Below are 15,367 nucleotides of genomic sequence, written 5' to 3'. Positions count from 1 at the left end.
CCTACCTATTTTGGTTTGGGCTCTGATACCATATTGAAATATATGGTGAACCTATAAGTATGAAGATCGAAATCTATATTACACAAAACCAATTAGTTTGTGTTAAGGATCAATCTACCACACTTATGTACTATTTACTTATATTATTTTTATTAGATATAAGACTCATTTTTAGTCTCTAACACAAGAAAAGCTACATTGAAAGTGAAAAAGAAAAAAGAATGAAACCCAAGTCCCCAAGTTCTTTTCCCACATCTACCATCAATGAACAAAACGCTTCTTTAACATAAGGTTTGTAACTCTCTCTATGATGAGGCACAAGTTTGAAAGAATATTGTTGATAATAGTTTCTTTAACAATAAGTTTTGTGACTCTTTATGTTCAGTCACAAGCTTTTGTCAAGAAACTTTAGATTTTTCAATTAAAGAAGGTCTATGTGAGGAAGATTAATCAACCTTATTCGAGAATCAAAAGTTGAAAGTGATCAAAAGAGCTATCAATTGTTCTTATGATGATAGGTATTGTGATTGAGAACCAGATGGCTGATTCTACATTAGCTTAGCTTTCTTCATTTCACTTCTGGTTTTTGTGGTAATAACTCCATGCTTATATTACACCTAGACTTGGATGAATGAGAGAGTTTTGTAATAGCAGTTCATTGAAAAAACTTTAAATACAAATTGTGTCACGTCAACAAATTATTGAATTTACCATGTCTTTATATATGAAATAATTTGATTAAAGGCCAAAGGACTATTTCCCATCCAAGTTTTAACTTAATCTCGAAGGCATACATTTGACAAATGAATAACCTAAACACTTACTCATCTCAAAATTTTTGTTAAAATTACTATTAAATATAAGGGCAAAATCTTTATTTAATAATAATATTAAAAAATATATAATTTTATCCCATTTTACCTTTCAAGTTTTGAAAATTAACATTTTATTTTTAAACCTCAACTTTGAAAAGTGACTCCCCCCTTCCCTTCACCCTAACCCCTAAGGTTTTTCTTCACCCCTCCCTTCAGCCATTGCTAGTGGTCAGAGTCCCCAAAATTTGTTAGACAATGCTCATTGTCCTTCATTAGATGACAAAGCATAATTCAAAATGGACGACCCTCATCATCTAGTCTAGATAATGTTTGTTATCCTTAGAAGATAGTTATTGTCCAAAGGTCATCCTCTGGATGATAACAAATCTTTCATCCACCATAGAGTCGTCATTTACCGATAAAAATTGTTAGATTTTAGGTTTGGTATCTTAAAGAGGAAAAATGAATTTTTTAAAATTTACTTCAAGGGTGAAATTATTAGTTTTTCAAACTAAAGAGGAAAATGAGACATAATTTTAATTATTTTAATATCATTAATAAAATAACAATTTTACCCCTTAACTCCAATGGAAAATTCATGAGTTTCTTAACAGATTAAAACTAAGGTGAGTATTTAGGTTTTTCATCTGCTACAAGTATAAATCTATCATTTTACCTAAACTTAGGTGGGAAATAGTCCTTTGGCCTTGATTAAATAACTATTTCTCACCCATGGTTTGGTAAAATGACAAATTCTCTCCATTTAAGTTTTGAAAGTCTAAATTTTCTCATGTCATCTATTCTATTCATGAATTCTGCTTAATTTTCTTATAAATGACTATTTTAGTTTTTTAAAAATTATAAATATATTCTTACCAAATCAGACACTCATCACATAGACAATTAAAAATATCAAAATTTTAACTAACTTAAAATTTTATCACTTAGATCTCTTAAAAGAATTTCAATCACCAATGAAGTCATTGGTTATGGGTACGAGAAAAGTAGTTATTCATAGAAATAGAAAAGGGAGACTAGGCACAATCATCGACAACAATAAAACTTAGTAATTGAGACACAACAACAAAAAGAAGATGTAACACGATCATCAGCAACAACAATAGAGACATTGGCATTGTTAGATGTCATATCTAACTTTTAGGAAATTGATTGAGGCGGGATTAAGAAGAGATGACTAGTAATGAGAAGGGACAAAAAGGACCAAAAGGGATGAAGATAAACAGGAAAAAAGAGAATACAAAAACATTGAGGGGGAAAAAGAAAAATAGAAAAAATAAGAGAGAAAGGAGAAAATAAAAAGTTCCATACAAAATGATATCGTTGCCCTTCCATGTAATGAAATTCATTAACATAAGTGCATGATACATGGGAACTTGGAGTTTTACAACTTAAAAATGAGAATTTCAAACCTCATGTGGGAATTAGTTATTTGAACATTATATTTCCTTGTTAGGTGATCATGCAACATATGTGAGTTTTTGTATTGTAAATTCATTCGATACTTGTATAACAATAGTTAAGAGAGATGTGAGGAAACAAAGTAAAGTTTAACTCACATCACGTGAATTTTGATTGAATTAGTACCTAAGATTGGTAGAAGATTTTTCTCATATGAGTTTGTTATCATAATACTTTCCTAATGTTTTATCATTTATCCAAACTCCTAAGTTTTATGATTGTTGATCGACAGATACAAATGGTCTTTTTACCTAAAGATCCATTTTTTTGTGCGCTAGAGTGGGGATAGAGTTAAAAAGGTCTATAGAAGATGAAATTAGGATAGCTAGTATGTCTAATTATGTGAAAGATGACATAGACCTTGACCCAAATGAATTCAAGTCAAATATAAAGAAAGTTAAGGATAGTGATATACATTGAGATAGTCACAAGTTGTGTACAAAAGTTGTATTATATTGAAAACAATAGGGTTCTATGAGAGATAGATACCCATGAGATGCATTATGTACTTAATGGTAAGGCATAATAGCCATTTCTTACTGTTTAAGTATGTGTGGTAAAGGATTGTGGCATCAATTAGTTTCCTTATGTGGTTAGTAAGATGCATCATATACACACTCATGGAAAAGGTCATCCTAAGATGATATAAAAAGTTGGTAGTCCTATAGTTATGCATACATTGTAAAGGAGAGAATGTAATCAATTTTTCCATATGACCAGGGTATCACAATTAGTTAGCCTAAAGTCTTGTTGGTATTGTGCGCAAGGCACATTGATAGTATCTTATTACCTCTGAAGTCGTAACCTAATAATCAAAACTTAGATTTGATAAGTAAGAATTAAAAACCTTAAATGTAAAAATTATATATTAGTCTTATACATGCTTGTGCATTCGTCAAACTTTCAATAATGCCACCTAAGGGATATATCACATGAATTTCATTTCAAACTCTTTTTTTACCCAATGCTTGATGTCAAACTTATCTCCTTTGTACAATAGGCACATCACTTGCCCTACAATCCTATATGTTAAGCCTTTTAAGCATACATTTCATGTATTTATTTTGAGGTAAGTTAAAAGTCCACAAGTACTATCTCAGTGGATCTCAATACCAAGAACAAATGATGTATTTTTAACATCCCTCACATCAAGAGTCTTTGATAAAATTAACTTGATCTCATGAAACAAGTTGATGGCATTACTACCAACATATAGGACAATACCATAAAGGACAAATATGCTCTAACTAATTTTCATATTCTTATATTGGTCCACTTTGTTCCTTATGAAGTTATGTGAAATTGAATCACAACTATCAAAAAGTCTATTTCAACCAAGAAGTGTATTTCAACCATAGATAGACTTCCCACGATTACATACAAAAAGTTTGATTCCTTATGCTTTTGATAAACTTAACTGTATCATATAGCTCTAATACAAATGAACTACCAATGTCATCATGTTGTTTCATGAGATCTCATGCTTTATTATCAATCATATACTTTATTGTTTCTCATGACTTTAAGATACCTTTCATATTGATAATTCATGAGGGCTTCAAAATGATAGTTGAATTCAAAATTACAACCAACTACATAGTCTTCCTTACTATGATGCATATAACAATATTTAGTGATAGCAAATCATCCTTTTATAATAGACTTTCTCATCACAGTTTCCATAGCTACATCAATTGTATTTGATTCATCTACTACGAGATTAACCATCAATTTTTTAATGGGAACATCTTCTAAAGTGTCTTAGATTTCATGGGACTTCATAAATCTTATTTACTCTCACTGTTATTTTAGCCATGACACCATCAGACCTTCGCATAGTGGAAGAATTAGATGGATTTACTTCAACTTCTTTTAAAAATGGAAGATTATTTCTTCAGCACCTTGATTAGGGCACTTTATGTCATATCATTTTGAATTCTCTAGATGACTAAAAACTTAGCATCTAACTATCTTAGATCTAGTCTCTTTCTTAAATATGTCTTTACTTATGCAAGGTATCCCCTAAATCAACTAAAACTTCAATACTTAAAATAAATCTTTGGCATAGATTTACAAGAAATTTAATAGAAAACATACGATGTCGTATTGACTACTTTACCCTATAGATACTCAATCACATATGCTTATTGGGTTTTCAGGTATCGATTACCGGTAACACAACAAAATTTAAAAAATTTTCAATTCAAACAATCCTAAAAACCCTAACCAAGATACCCGTTTTAGACATATGTTCATGAAATGCAAAACACTCATAAGGTATTTTAGAATTTAAACATGCATTGATGACTCTTTCAAATCTTCACGTGACTTGAGATTGAACGCTATCTAACCCTCGAAAGGCAGTATTTTGGTATCCATGCAAAGCACAAACATAAGAGAGACAATCCAAGTGAAGACATTGCTAGAGCTCTTTGACTAGAATTTTGTGTTCATGGGAGAAGAAAAGAAAAATAGAAAAACTATAGCTAGGGTTTTTTACCTTTTAATTATATGTTTTTTTGTTTATTTTAATGCATGCTTTATATATGTGTAAGTGTCCAAGTATGGTAAGAATTTCACCTAAGCTCGACACCTTTAACACACGTGCACAAGTGACATCACAAATGTGTCAATTGACATGTCTTTAAGTTTTGCATAACTGAACCATGCTTTCTATTTTCCATGGTGTCAGTCAACACCATGTACACCAAGTGCACCTTGGTCAAAGTATTGTTAGTTGGGTTCTTCAACTCGAATAGGCAAACCCGATTTTTCAATGATTTCTCTCTCTCCCAATACAATAGGATTATCACCAAATAATCCTTGTCATTGGGTTCAAATCAGCCCCCATATATGTGTGACCCATAATCTTTCTATCAAACCAATAGTGTTTAGATTTAGACTAAATTCAAATATAGATCAAGATCTCTAGCAAAACATCATTACCACCTGGACAGTAAAATATCAGTAGACATCTCTTAAGCTTTCACAACATTATAGTTACATATAATTTAACTATTTTGTCAATCAATACCTCTCGAGGCTGAGACATTTAAATATGTCTATCTCAGTAGTTATTCGATATGAACTGATATACATCCATGATTAATATGAATTAGATTACAATCTCATCCCAATATGGTTATATATTCAAGGTTTCATAGATGTCATTTAGGTCTAGTGAGCTGAGCCAAAGTTGATCTGGCACAACCCATTGCCAGCCTCTAAATATGACTTATAAAAGCATCAGAAAAAGTAAAAGTACTTGGACTAATTCACATTTTGATTTCAAATAGGCAAGGTAAATTGCTTATTTAAAAAAATTTCTTTTGTTGGTTTTTTTTTTAATTGAATATTGTTATTGAATAGGGAAGGTAAATCTCTTGTTTTATTTTTTTCTTTTTTAATGAGTTTTCTAATTTTTTTTCAATTGATATCTTTATTTCGTTCTTATTTAATGTTTTTATTTTGTTGTTTGTAATTATTGTTAATGTTATTATATTTTATATCATTTATTGTTCCTTGTGTCATAATTTCTAATTAAATATTAGGTAGAGGTGAGCAAATTACCTGTTTGGAACTATGATTGTCGATTACAGGACCATTGGTTCCCACTCTTATTTGAAACTAGAATAATGTGCTAGGAATAAATAGGACCGAGTAAATTATCCGTACATAAATGGAATATCAGGTAACTTGTGGCTGATTAAGGTTTCTATCTAAAATTAAAAAATATAAGGCAGGTTTCAAGTAGCCAAATAGGGAAATCAAAAGTTTATAGGTTTGGTTTGGTTTAGGTTTTTCACTATAGAGAGAACTAGAATTGAAACTAACCCAAATATTTAAGTAAGGGTTGTAGATTAGATAACCAAAGCAGTAATGATTTTTTTTTTCTTTTTGCAACATTACTAACATAAACCAACGTCATTTTGTAAAACTAATTACTTGATTACAATTTTCTTGGTTTGTACAAAAAATTTCAGGGGAAAAATTAGAAAATAGGTTCCACGTGGGAATCCAAAGCTACCTAAAACTAATAATCTTCGTTCTAGGTGGGAATCGATCTTAGTCGATCTTGGTTCTGACCCCTAATTCTAAGAACTGGTTTTATCCACTTTCATTTTTGGTTTCTTAATTTTATATAAGGTACTTGAAGGCTCACCTCTAGATTTCAAGTAGTAAAATAGGCAAACTAGCAGGTTCCGAGTCTCAACCTAGTTCACCATTGTATTTCATTACCAGAAATAACCAAAATCATTGAAAACTTCAAATAAGTGTATTGGATCGGGTATCCAACCCAGTACCTTTTTTATAATTTTACACGCATAAGACTATGTCATGTTGTGAAATTATTATTATTTTTTTTTATACAAAGAATTAATGAAAATTTTAAATTAAAATAAAATGGTTTTGGATAGGAAATGAAAGCTTCCCAAACTGAAAATATGAGTTCCAAGTGGGAACCAACCTTTGTCGGTCCTGGTTCACTTTCTAATTAATTGTTTGCAGGATACTTGGAGTTGGAGGCTTTCCACTAGATTCCGAGTAGGGAAAGCAGTATGTTTCGGGTTTGTTTGGTTCCCAGTTGTTCTTGGAACCAAAATCAACTTGGAATGATCCAAATTTTCAAAATGAGATTATTGGATCGGTTTCTTGATCCAATACTATCTTCTTTTTTCACAATATTACAATCATAAACAATATCGTTTTGTAAAATTGATTACTTAATTAATTTTTTTATACAAAGAATTAAAGGAAAAAATATTAAAAATAGGTTTCCAATATAAATCAAAGCCTGATCAAAATCATCCTACTTGAAACTGACTTTAGTTGATTCCAATTCTGATTTATAATTTTAAGAGCCAACTAATTATATTTTCGGATCCTTGATTTTTCATAGGGTATTTGGGCTTCTCACCCTTAATATTGGGAAAATATATAGCATTTATCTTATGGAAAGTGTGAGTATTACTTTCAACTTAAATAGCAACTATGTACTTTAGTGAGACAAATATTAATAAGCTTCCATACAGCTTAGGTTAACTAAATTAATTTACTAATTGATCTTATAATTGATTAGTAAATTATATTAATGTGAAAGATAAATTAATTAAATTGTAATGAACAAAATTATATTTTACATATTTAAGATAAACAAATAAATTATACAGTTATGTATAGGATCAATAAATTGTTTTTCTAAGGTTTTAGTACCTTTAGGCAGTAAAATCAGTGTTTAAACATTTTTACAAAAGTAAACAAATATCACCATAATACTCCACTCAGATCTCCCTCATAGGATATCAATTTACAATATATAAAATATTCATTCGGTATTTTAGGATTTATACCAACATTCGCAGCTCCTTTGTTTTTCACAGTCGCCAAAAAGGTGTTGAAGTTGCTTTTATACCAAAAATAGGGCTGCATCCAGGTATTTACATGAAGCATGAACCACGAGGACAAAACAGTGTAGAAATGTCAACTAGAGTGTGATGCATGGAGTTGAGTGTTTGGTATATGAGTGTGACTATATATGTGAACAATATGTTGTCGTTGGTGCCCTAGAGTCAATTCTGCTAGCGATACCATTGATTTTAATAAAGGCCATATTCATAATTTACTATGGTTTACTTTGTCTATGAAGGCATATGATTGTGCCTAGACAAATGTTCTTAGAATGATGAAACTGTGATAAAAGGATCAAATAGATGATCGTGAGAATCCTATGTACACATTAGGTGTCCTTTTAGAAACATCCATAATTTTGACATTACTCTGACTAGAAGCATAAGTAATAGAGATGAAATTATTATAGTATTGAGTAACCCTACTGAAAGGTGACGACAATTCTCACATGTCAAAAATGTTAGTTAACAATTTGTCATAGCACATGGGTGCATGTTGTGTATGTGTTCATCTGACTTTCCCGACAAGAGAGTTTCCATATGGATGCTTGCTTTAATGTTTATGAAATAAATCCGACTTAAGATTACCAAATTGTCTTATACAAAGATCGGTATAGTTTGATATTATCCAACATTTTGTTGTAATTGGTGTAATCATAAAGGTGATGATTAACCATATTAAGATCTATGTAGATGTTATGGTGGATCAATAAAAATTCATCACTCCCCGACATAGAAGAATATATCTCAAATAAGAATACTAAAAGATATAGATGACTATTTAAATCTATAGCCATAATAGGATTGGGTAGAAACACAGTTCAAGTCATTTGGTAGTTGAAGTGTATCAATTCATATTAAGGTGGTACTAAGATAGACATAAATCTATGTCTTAACATTAAGAGATATTAATTGACGAAGGGATTGTATTATGCGTAATTGTGAAGTTGACAAAGCTTTAAAATAGTTCACTAGCACTCTATCAACTGGGTGGTCATGATGCTTTTGTTAAAGGTCAATATTTCTCTATGTTTAGATTCAATCTGAGTCTAGACACTATCGATTTAATGAAAAGCTTATGGATCACACACAAGTTGATTCAAACTATGAGACATAAGGTTATTTGGTGATGATCCTAGTGTGTTTGGATTAGGTGAAATCAAGAGTGAATTAGGCTTGTCTAATAAGATTGAATCAACCCAGTTTGACTTTTTGCTTGACCATGAACACTCATTCATGGCAAGTCAAATAAAAATAAAGTTTTATCTGAATTTATGCTTGAGGATAAAGATAAAAATCCTAGATTTATAGATAAGGATCAAGGATGAATGGTCATACATGTCCCATGAATGACTGATCATGGTGTTTTCTATAAATAAGAATGTGATTTGTGATTTTTAGAGCCACTTTTGCAAACCCTAAAGCATAAACGCCTATTTCTTTGTATAGACAACACACTCACAAAGCCCTAACAACACCTCTAATGAATGGTTTTAACCTCTTCTAGTCTATGTTTCATGTGGATAACAAGGTATTACCTCATTATGGATTATAAAACGTTTACATAGCCATGTAAATACTGAAAGAGCATTCAAACATAGATATAAAGTATTGTGTTTGCCATGTTTCATGAATTCACCTTCCCAAAAGCATGATCCATAGGTCTTTTAGGTTCTTGTCTAGTTTTAAATTGTATATTCCATTACTTAGTTAGTCTCTGATAACCTGAAAAACCTTTCATAATAAAATTGAAAAAGGTGGAATTATGAAAAATCATGCCTATATAAAGACACCATGTACAATCATACATCATAGATGTATAGGCATATATCTCATTTATCCTTATCTTGTACAATCTATGATTTATCTAGATTATCAAGTATAGATAAAGATAACGAATTATCTTTATTCATCTATCATGCATGGGCATACTTTAGCAAGTATTACCGTACATGAGGCATGTACAATCTTACATGGTCAAGGAAAATCAAAATCGATTTTATTATTATCCAATTGTATAAACTCAGTTCATAACAATTTCAAGCACACTCAAAGACTCCAAGATTATTACATTTTTGTCTCTAGGTGTTATAAAAGCATTTAAAGTCTAAAGACATTTTATGAGACTCAAAATCCTCTATCCAAGTTTCAAACTAGATTTGGCTTATATAATCATATGTTTCCATAGCTTAATCAACTTCTTTTGTATGTGACCTATAGGCTCCTTACTAGGTAGGTAGTGAGCAGATTCATCTCGAGCTCTCAACCTAATACCCGTCTAAACAAAAACCAAAATTGACCTCTTGCAAGGCACCATAGTTACCCGATTAATAGAGTATCAATGTTTGACTTTTTAATCTGTCAATGTTACAGTTATACATACAATTCAATTCAATTGTCATACAATATCTCTTCTAAGATTGAGGTAAAAATTAAGTGTCTCCTTTAAGAACCCTCAATACATATGGATTGGATTCTATCAATGATCGTATGATATCAAATCGAGTATTAACTCAACCTAATTATAGTCACAAATTTAATTGGTTGTTGTCATATATTAATATGTCTATCTGAGATATTAGCTCTCATGCTTGTAAGTGATGAATCCTTTGTTAGTCCATCATACTCTTTGTACATATCTGAATACAGTCAATAAATACCTTTTAGTATTCCATAAATCGAACTATGTTAGGTTAGTATCAAACCATACACTTAGTAAGTAAATCTAACCTATCCTACAATCACTTCTAACCTATATTCATTTTCCATTCAATTATAGGCTTGATCAGATCTAAACCAAAGTATGAAAATCTCAATACCCACTCTAGTGACCAATATCTAAGGTTCTCTAATTCTGGTTGTCTTATCTCTTTGTCAATCGATAAATTTGCGATCATAACATATCAATTTTATAAACCCGAATCATCAAACTTTTTATGTCTTAGTAAATCCTAAGCAAATCGATAGGCATGTACTAAATCCTAAGTTAAGAATTCATACTGAAAAAGGTTTACGTGGCAACTAGGCTACCTATTTTAATTAATTTCCCATAAAAATATTATAATAATGTTAATGTGGATGCAAATTTTTTTTTTATTTATTAAATTTTAAAATAAAAGTACATTCATATTTGGTTAAAAATTCAAGTAATCCTAAACACCCGTTAAGCTTATTTTACTCATATTCAAACATCATAAAGACAAAAAAAGGTTTTTATCCTAAATCAAAATTACCTTTCACCACTAATACCATTACTCACCACCATTGACCACTAAAATTTTTCATAAAAAATGTCAAAATCTCAATAAAAAATGTCAGAAACATAAAATGTCAAAATATTCTAATAAAAGATGGCAAGATGAGAAATAAGATTGATCTAATTGATTTCATCAAATCTAAAAGATTATTAGATTGAGGAGAAAAAACTATTTTGTTTAGATTTGGAAGATGGTTCGGACAAGGTGAGAAGCAGTTGATTCCAAATGGGAAGTTAAAATTTCAGCATTTAAACACTTCCATTTTTAATTAAAATAACTAGTAAAATGGAAAAAAATTTAGAAAAAAAATATCGGCAATTTGCTAATAAATTAAAAAATTTTATTTAATTGCTTAATTTCATAATTTGATTAATGAAAAAAAATTAATATATTATTAACATTAATAATGTTCTAGAAAATGCTTAACAAATACTTTTACATAAGACTAATACTACCCTCACCAATGAGCACTATAATGATTTCAAGCCTTACGCAGACATGTAGTCTCATCAATTTTCTCTCTCTATATAAGGATACTAATTGACGAATTCTACCTTATCTACAAGTGTGCTTAGGTCATAAGTATTCCCTCAGGCCAACCCAAAATTTTAAAATCTATGTCCTATAGGGATTGACTTATCTCAATTCTCCTAGGATTTTCTAACTTCTATCTATACCCAATCATTCAAAACTCTCTCAGACTAGTCTAGTCCACTTTATCCTTACCTGGGTTTCTCAATTGCTTTTATGTGCCCAAATTGGATCTCTATCTCCTAGGGTACTCTCGACACCTTAATAAAATCACTTAAAATCCACTAGTGTATGTTATGCATAACCAAGTCAAGGGCATGCACAGTTTTGTCCATGTATGACTTTATGTTAGGTTATGTAAGGTATACTCCATCGAAATGCATGTACACTCACAATTAAGATTTTAGAGGCATACATGTTATATTCTTCTATGTACGAGCATGACTCTTTCAAGTGTACACTCGTGCATCCCACGGTTATTATACCTCTCCTTTTTTCTTGGAAACCCTAAGCTACTATCGTAATTTCTAGTCATGAATGCTTGTATGTACCTAAAGATATAATCATGCATGGCATCGATTGGTTATTTTTAGACAATGAATGATCATATATTCTTGTCATACATTCGCTCGCCAATGATTTGATTTCTTGAGAAGTGATACAACGACATACATCCCATTAAATTATACCATTCACACATCAATGTATTGTTGTGACTAAATCTATCACAGTCATATGTAGATGATGTCCTAAAATTTGATTTCAAGCCATTCTTAACTAGGTTTCTCTATGTAATCGAATTCTAACTAGTCCAATCATATGCAAATCATTCAACAATCAAGGTTTAGTCTTTGTACATGTCATTACATTGGTTCCTTTGATTTTCTTTAGTTGATCAATTATTTGCTTGAAAATTTTAGTTATCCCTATTGTCTCTATTCCCCAAGCTTATCAACATAATCATAGCATCAAGAAAAATAGTGAATGCATTCAAGATTCAATTTAAGAAATCAGATAGATCACTCTCACTTGGTTCCCACGCAAGCAGAGTTTGGAATTAGTTCTTCCCTTTTTCTTGGTTACCAAAAAGCTTCACTTTCGCTAAGACTCCTTACTTTGGTGGTCAAACAACTAGCCTCTCTCATAGATTATCTCTCTCTCTTTGTTTCAATTTAATAGGGGGTGACAATTAGGGTTTCATGAATTTGATTCCAAATTTATCTCTCCTCCAAAAATCCTCCTTTCTCCAAGATTTAGCACTTATAAGGTAGACTCCTCTATATAACACGATGTATAGCATACATCCCCTTAGATTACTCATGTAGCATTCCACATGGTCACATGGCAACTGATGTAGGCATACATTTACCATGCATGGTTGCACCTCATGCCAAAATCCAAAATTCAATTTCAATTCCAACCCTATTCGATTTGAATCTGAGAGCAAGTCCAAAGAAAGACAAAAATACCCTTAAATCATACTTGATGGTATTACATACCATGGACTTACGAGTTGACAACATGGCTAGTTGATATATGCAGTTCATATAGCTAGCAATTGTATCAGGATTAACTGTGTCTTCAATGTTGTTTCTATAACTTTGATTTAGTATGTGATTGACTGTATAACAATGTGTTTATAAAGTATATTTTTTCTAACGTTTACTCACGTAAACATTCCGTCAAGTCACCAACATGAAAATTCAAATCAATTCAGCATAAAATGATTAAAAAACTCAAATTAAGTCAAATGCAAAAAGACCATTATCAACTTAGAAAATTAAACAAGTCCATACATCATCAAGGATTAACTAAAATTAATTAAAATCTAACTTATGACTTTGTTTCTTAATATATCCTCAATGAAGCGTCCAAACGCAGCAAATGAAGATCCACCCTCCGTCACTGCTAATTGACTCTTTTCACTCTCCTCTTTTACCTTCTTCCTCACCACATTATCACTTTCCATAACACATTTTATAGCTCTAGCGATCTCATCTGCAGCCACAACTTCCCCATTCATGATCTTATAATCCAATCTCAACTCCACAGCCAGTCCTAAATCTTTTACCATTTGGAATGCATTAACCTGTTGCTCAGCATACATTGGCCATGTCACAATTGGAACACCAAACCACAAGCTCTCCAAGATTGAATTCCACCCACAATGTGACACAAATCCCCCTATTGAACTATGAGCCAACACCTCCTTTTGTGGTGCCCATCCACACACAAAACCAATCCCCTTTGTTCTCTCAAGGAACCCAATAGGAAAAATTTCCTGCAGATGATCGCTACTGTAATCTCTAGGCCGTTCAGGCTTATCCTTTGGCGGTGGCTTCCTTAAAGACCACAAGAACCTCACCCCACTTTGCTCCAATGCAACCGCAACTTCTTTTATTTGCTCTTCTCTAAAGCTCCCCTGGCTTCCAAAGCACAAGAAAACTACTGATGAATCAGGTTGATCATCAAGCCATTTCATGATCCCATCTCTTTCTGTCACATCTAAAACTAACTTGTCACTCTGACTCTTCAGATCAATCAGCGGCCCAACCGTGTAGACTGGTGGGGCACCATCAAAATCATTCATCAAAGACTTAACCGCATGAGATTCCAACTCCTCATACGTGTTGACAATAATCCCTTTGGTCTCCTTGATTCTTCTTCCATGGTTCAAACATGTAGTGTAGCCACCATGTTTGTTCAACACAGATTCAGGCAGACCACTGCTTGGAACAGTATTAGCATAACTAGGGATCACTAAATCACCATCAAACTCTTCAATTGCTCTTCCAACTTCATCATGTCGAGTTGGAAGATACAGCAAGAGACCAAGAGAAGCTGCACTACAAGGGGTGAACAAATAAGAAGGAACACCAAGTTCATTTCCCACATCAATCATTGATGTACAAAAGAAATCAACTACTAATCCGGCGAGTGATCCTGAGTTAGAACTAGAAAGCACATGCTTCATGACAGCTTCTTTAGCACAAGCTTTATGACAATCTATATACTCAATCATAAACTTTTCAAAGGATTTATGAACCTCTTGTGAAGGAGAGAAGTCTAGAGGGGGAGGAAGGTTGATGAACCTGATTGAAGTACATGATTCTACACGTACTTGGGTATATGCAGGTGTAGGAGAGATGCCAAAAGGAGAATCCATAAGAAGAAAAGTCGCTGAGAAACGATCATCTCGATCTAACAATAAGTTTGCGAACTCAATTAGGGCAACTAGGTGGCCTGGGCTGGGTAGAGGAAAGAAGACTAGATCAACTTTCTTCATTTGGTGGGTGGCGGTGGTTGCGATGAGAGAAGATGAAGAAGGATTTTTTTCCTTGCCCGTCTTTTCGATTTTACAATTATTGTATAATTACTTTGCGCTCACCTTACAACAAACTATTAAGCAGTGTTTTGATTCATCATAAAAGATTCTCAAACAATGTAAGCAATAATTACATCATCAATTCCGCATTAAATATAAAAATAAGGAAATTAATTAAAATAGATAGTCAGTTTATTGTATAAATATTTTTTTGTACGAATTCTTAGTTTTTACCTTTTAAGCAAATCATATTTTTCATTCCAAAAATATCTTTTTTCTAATTTCTCAACTTTTATAGTAGTTTTCACAGTATTAATCTCTTATATTTCAGACAATACGTATTAAATTTAATTTTTCTGTAATGAATAATATCTACAGATAAAAAACAGATTAATTTTTATATAATAATTTATTCTTATATACATTTATACAATTATAAAATGATGGATATACCAAACATTTTCTCAAAATGGTACTTTTTTCTAAGTAGGTGCGAAAATGTGAGAAATGGTGTGTGAAAGAGTGCAGGTGCGTAGAAGGGTGTGGCAATGC

General features: G+C 31.7%; 1 protein-coding gene across 1 annotated transcript; it reads right to left on the bottom strand.

Annotated features, from left to right (window-relative positions):
- Nucleotides 1-13,231: 13,231 nt before the first annotated feature.
- LOC123227121 (anthocyanidin 3-O-glucosyltransferase 2-like) lies at nucleotides 13,232-14,867 on the bottom strand. The gene has a single exon (XM_044651803.1). It carries the CDS (start codon nucleotides 14,774-14,776, stop codon nucleotides 13,319-13,321), a length of 1,458 nt encoding a protein of 485 aa, XP_044507738.1. The 5' UTR covers nucleotides 14,777-14,867; the 3' UTR covers nucleotides 13,232-13,318.
- Between the last annotated feature and the right edge of the window lie 500 nt (nucleotides 14,868-15,367).

Source organism: Mangifera indica, chromosome 10, assembly GCF_011075055.1.
Source record: "Mangifera indica cultivar Alphonso chromosome 10, CATAS_Mindica_2.1, whole genome shotgun sequence".
Lineage (NCBI taxonomy): Eukaryota > Viridiplantae > Streptophyta > Magnoliopsida > Sapindales > Anacardiaceae > Mangifera > Mangifera indica.
Note: the sequence above shows the minus strand (reverse complement) of the source record. Positions and strands in the feature narration are given on the sequence as shown.

Coding starts and splice junctions, on each gene's coding strand:
- LOC123227121 (XM_044651803.1), bottom strand. CDS start 14,776: ATGAAGAAAGTTGATCTAGTCTTCTTTCCTCTACCCAGCCCAGGCCAC.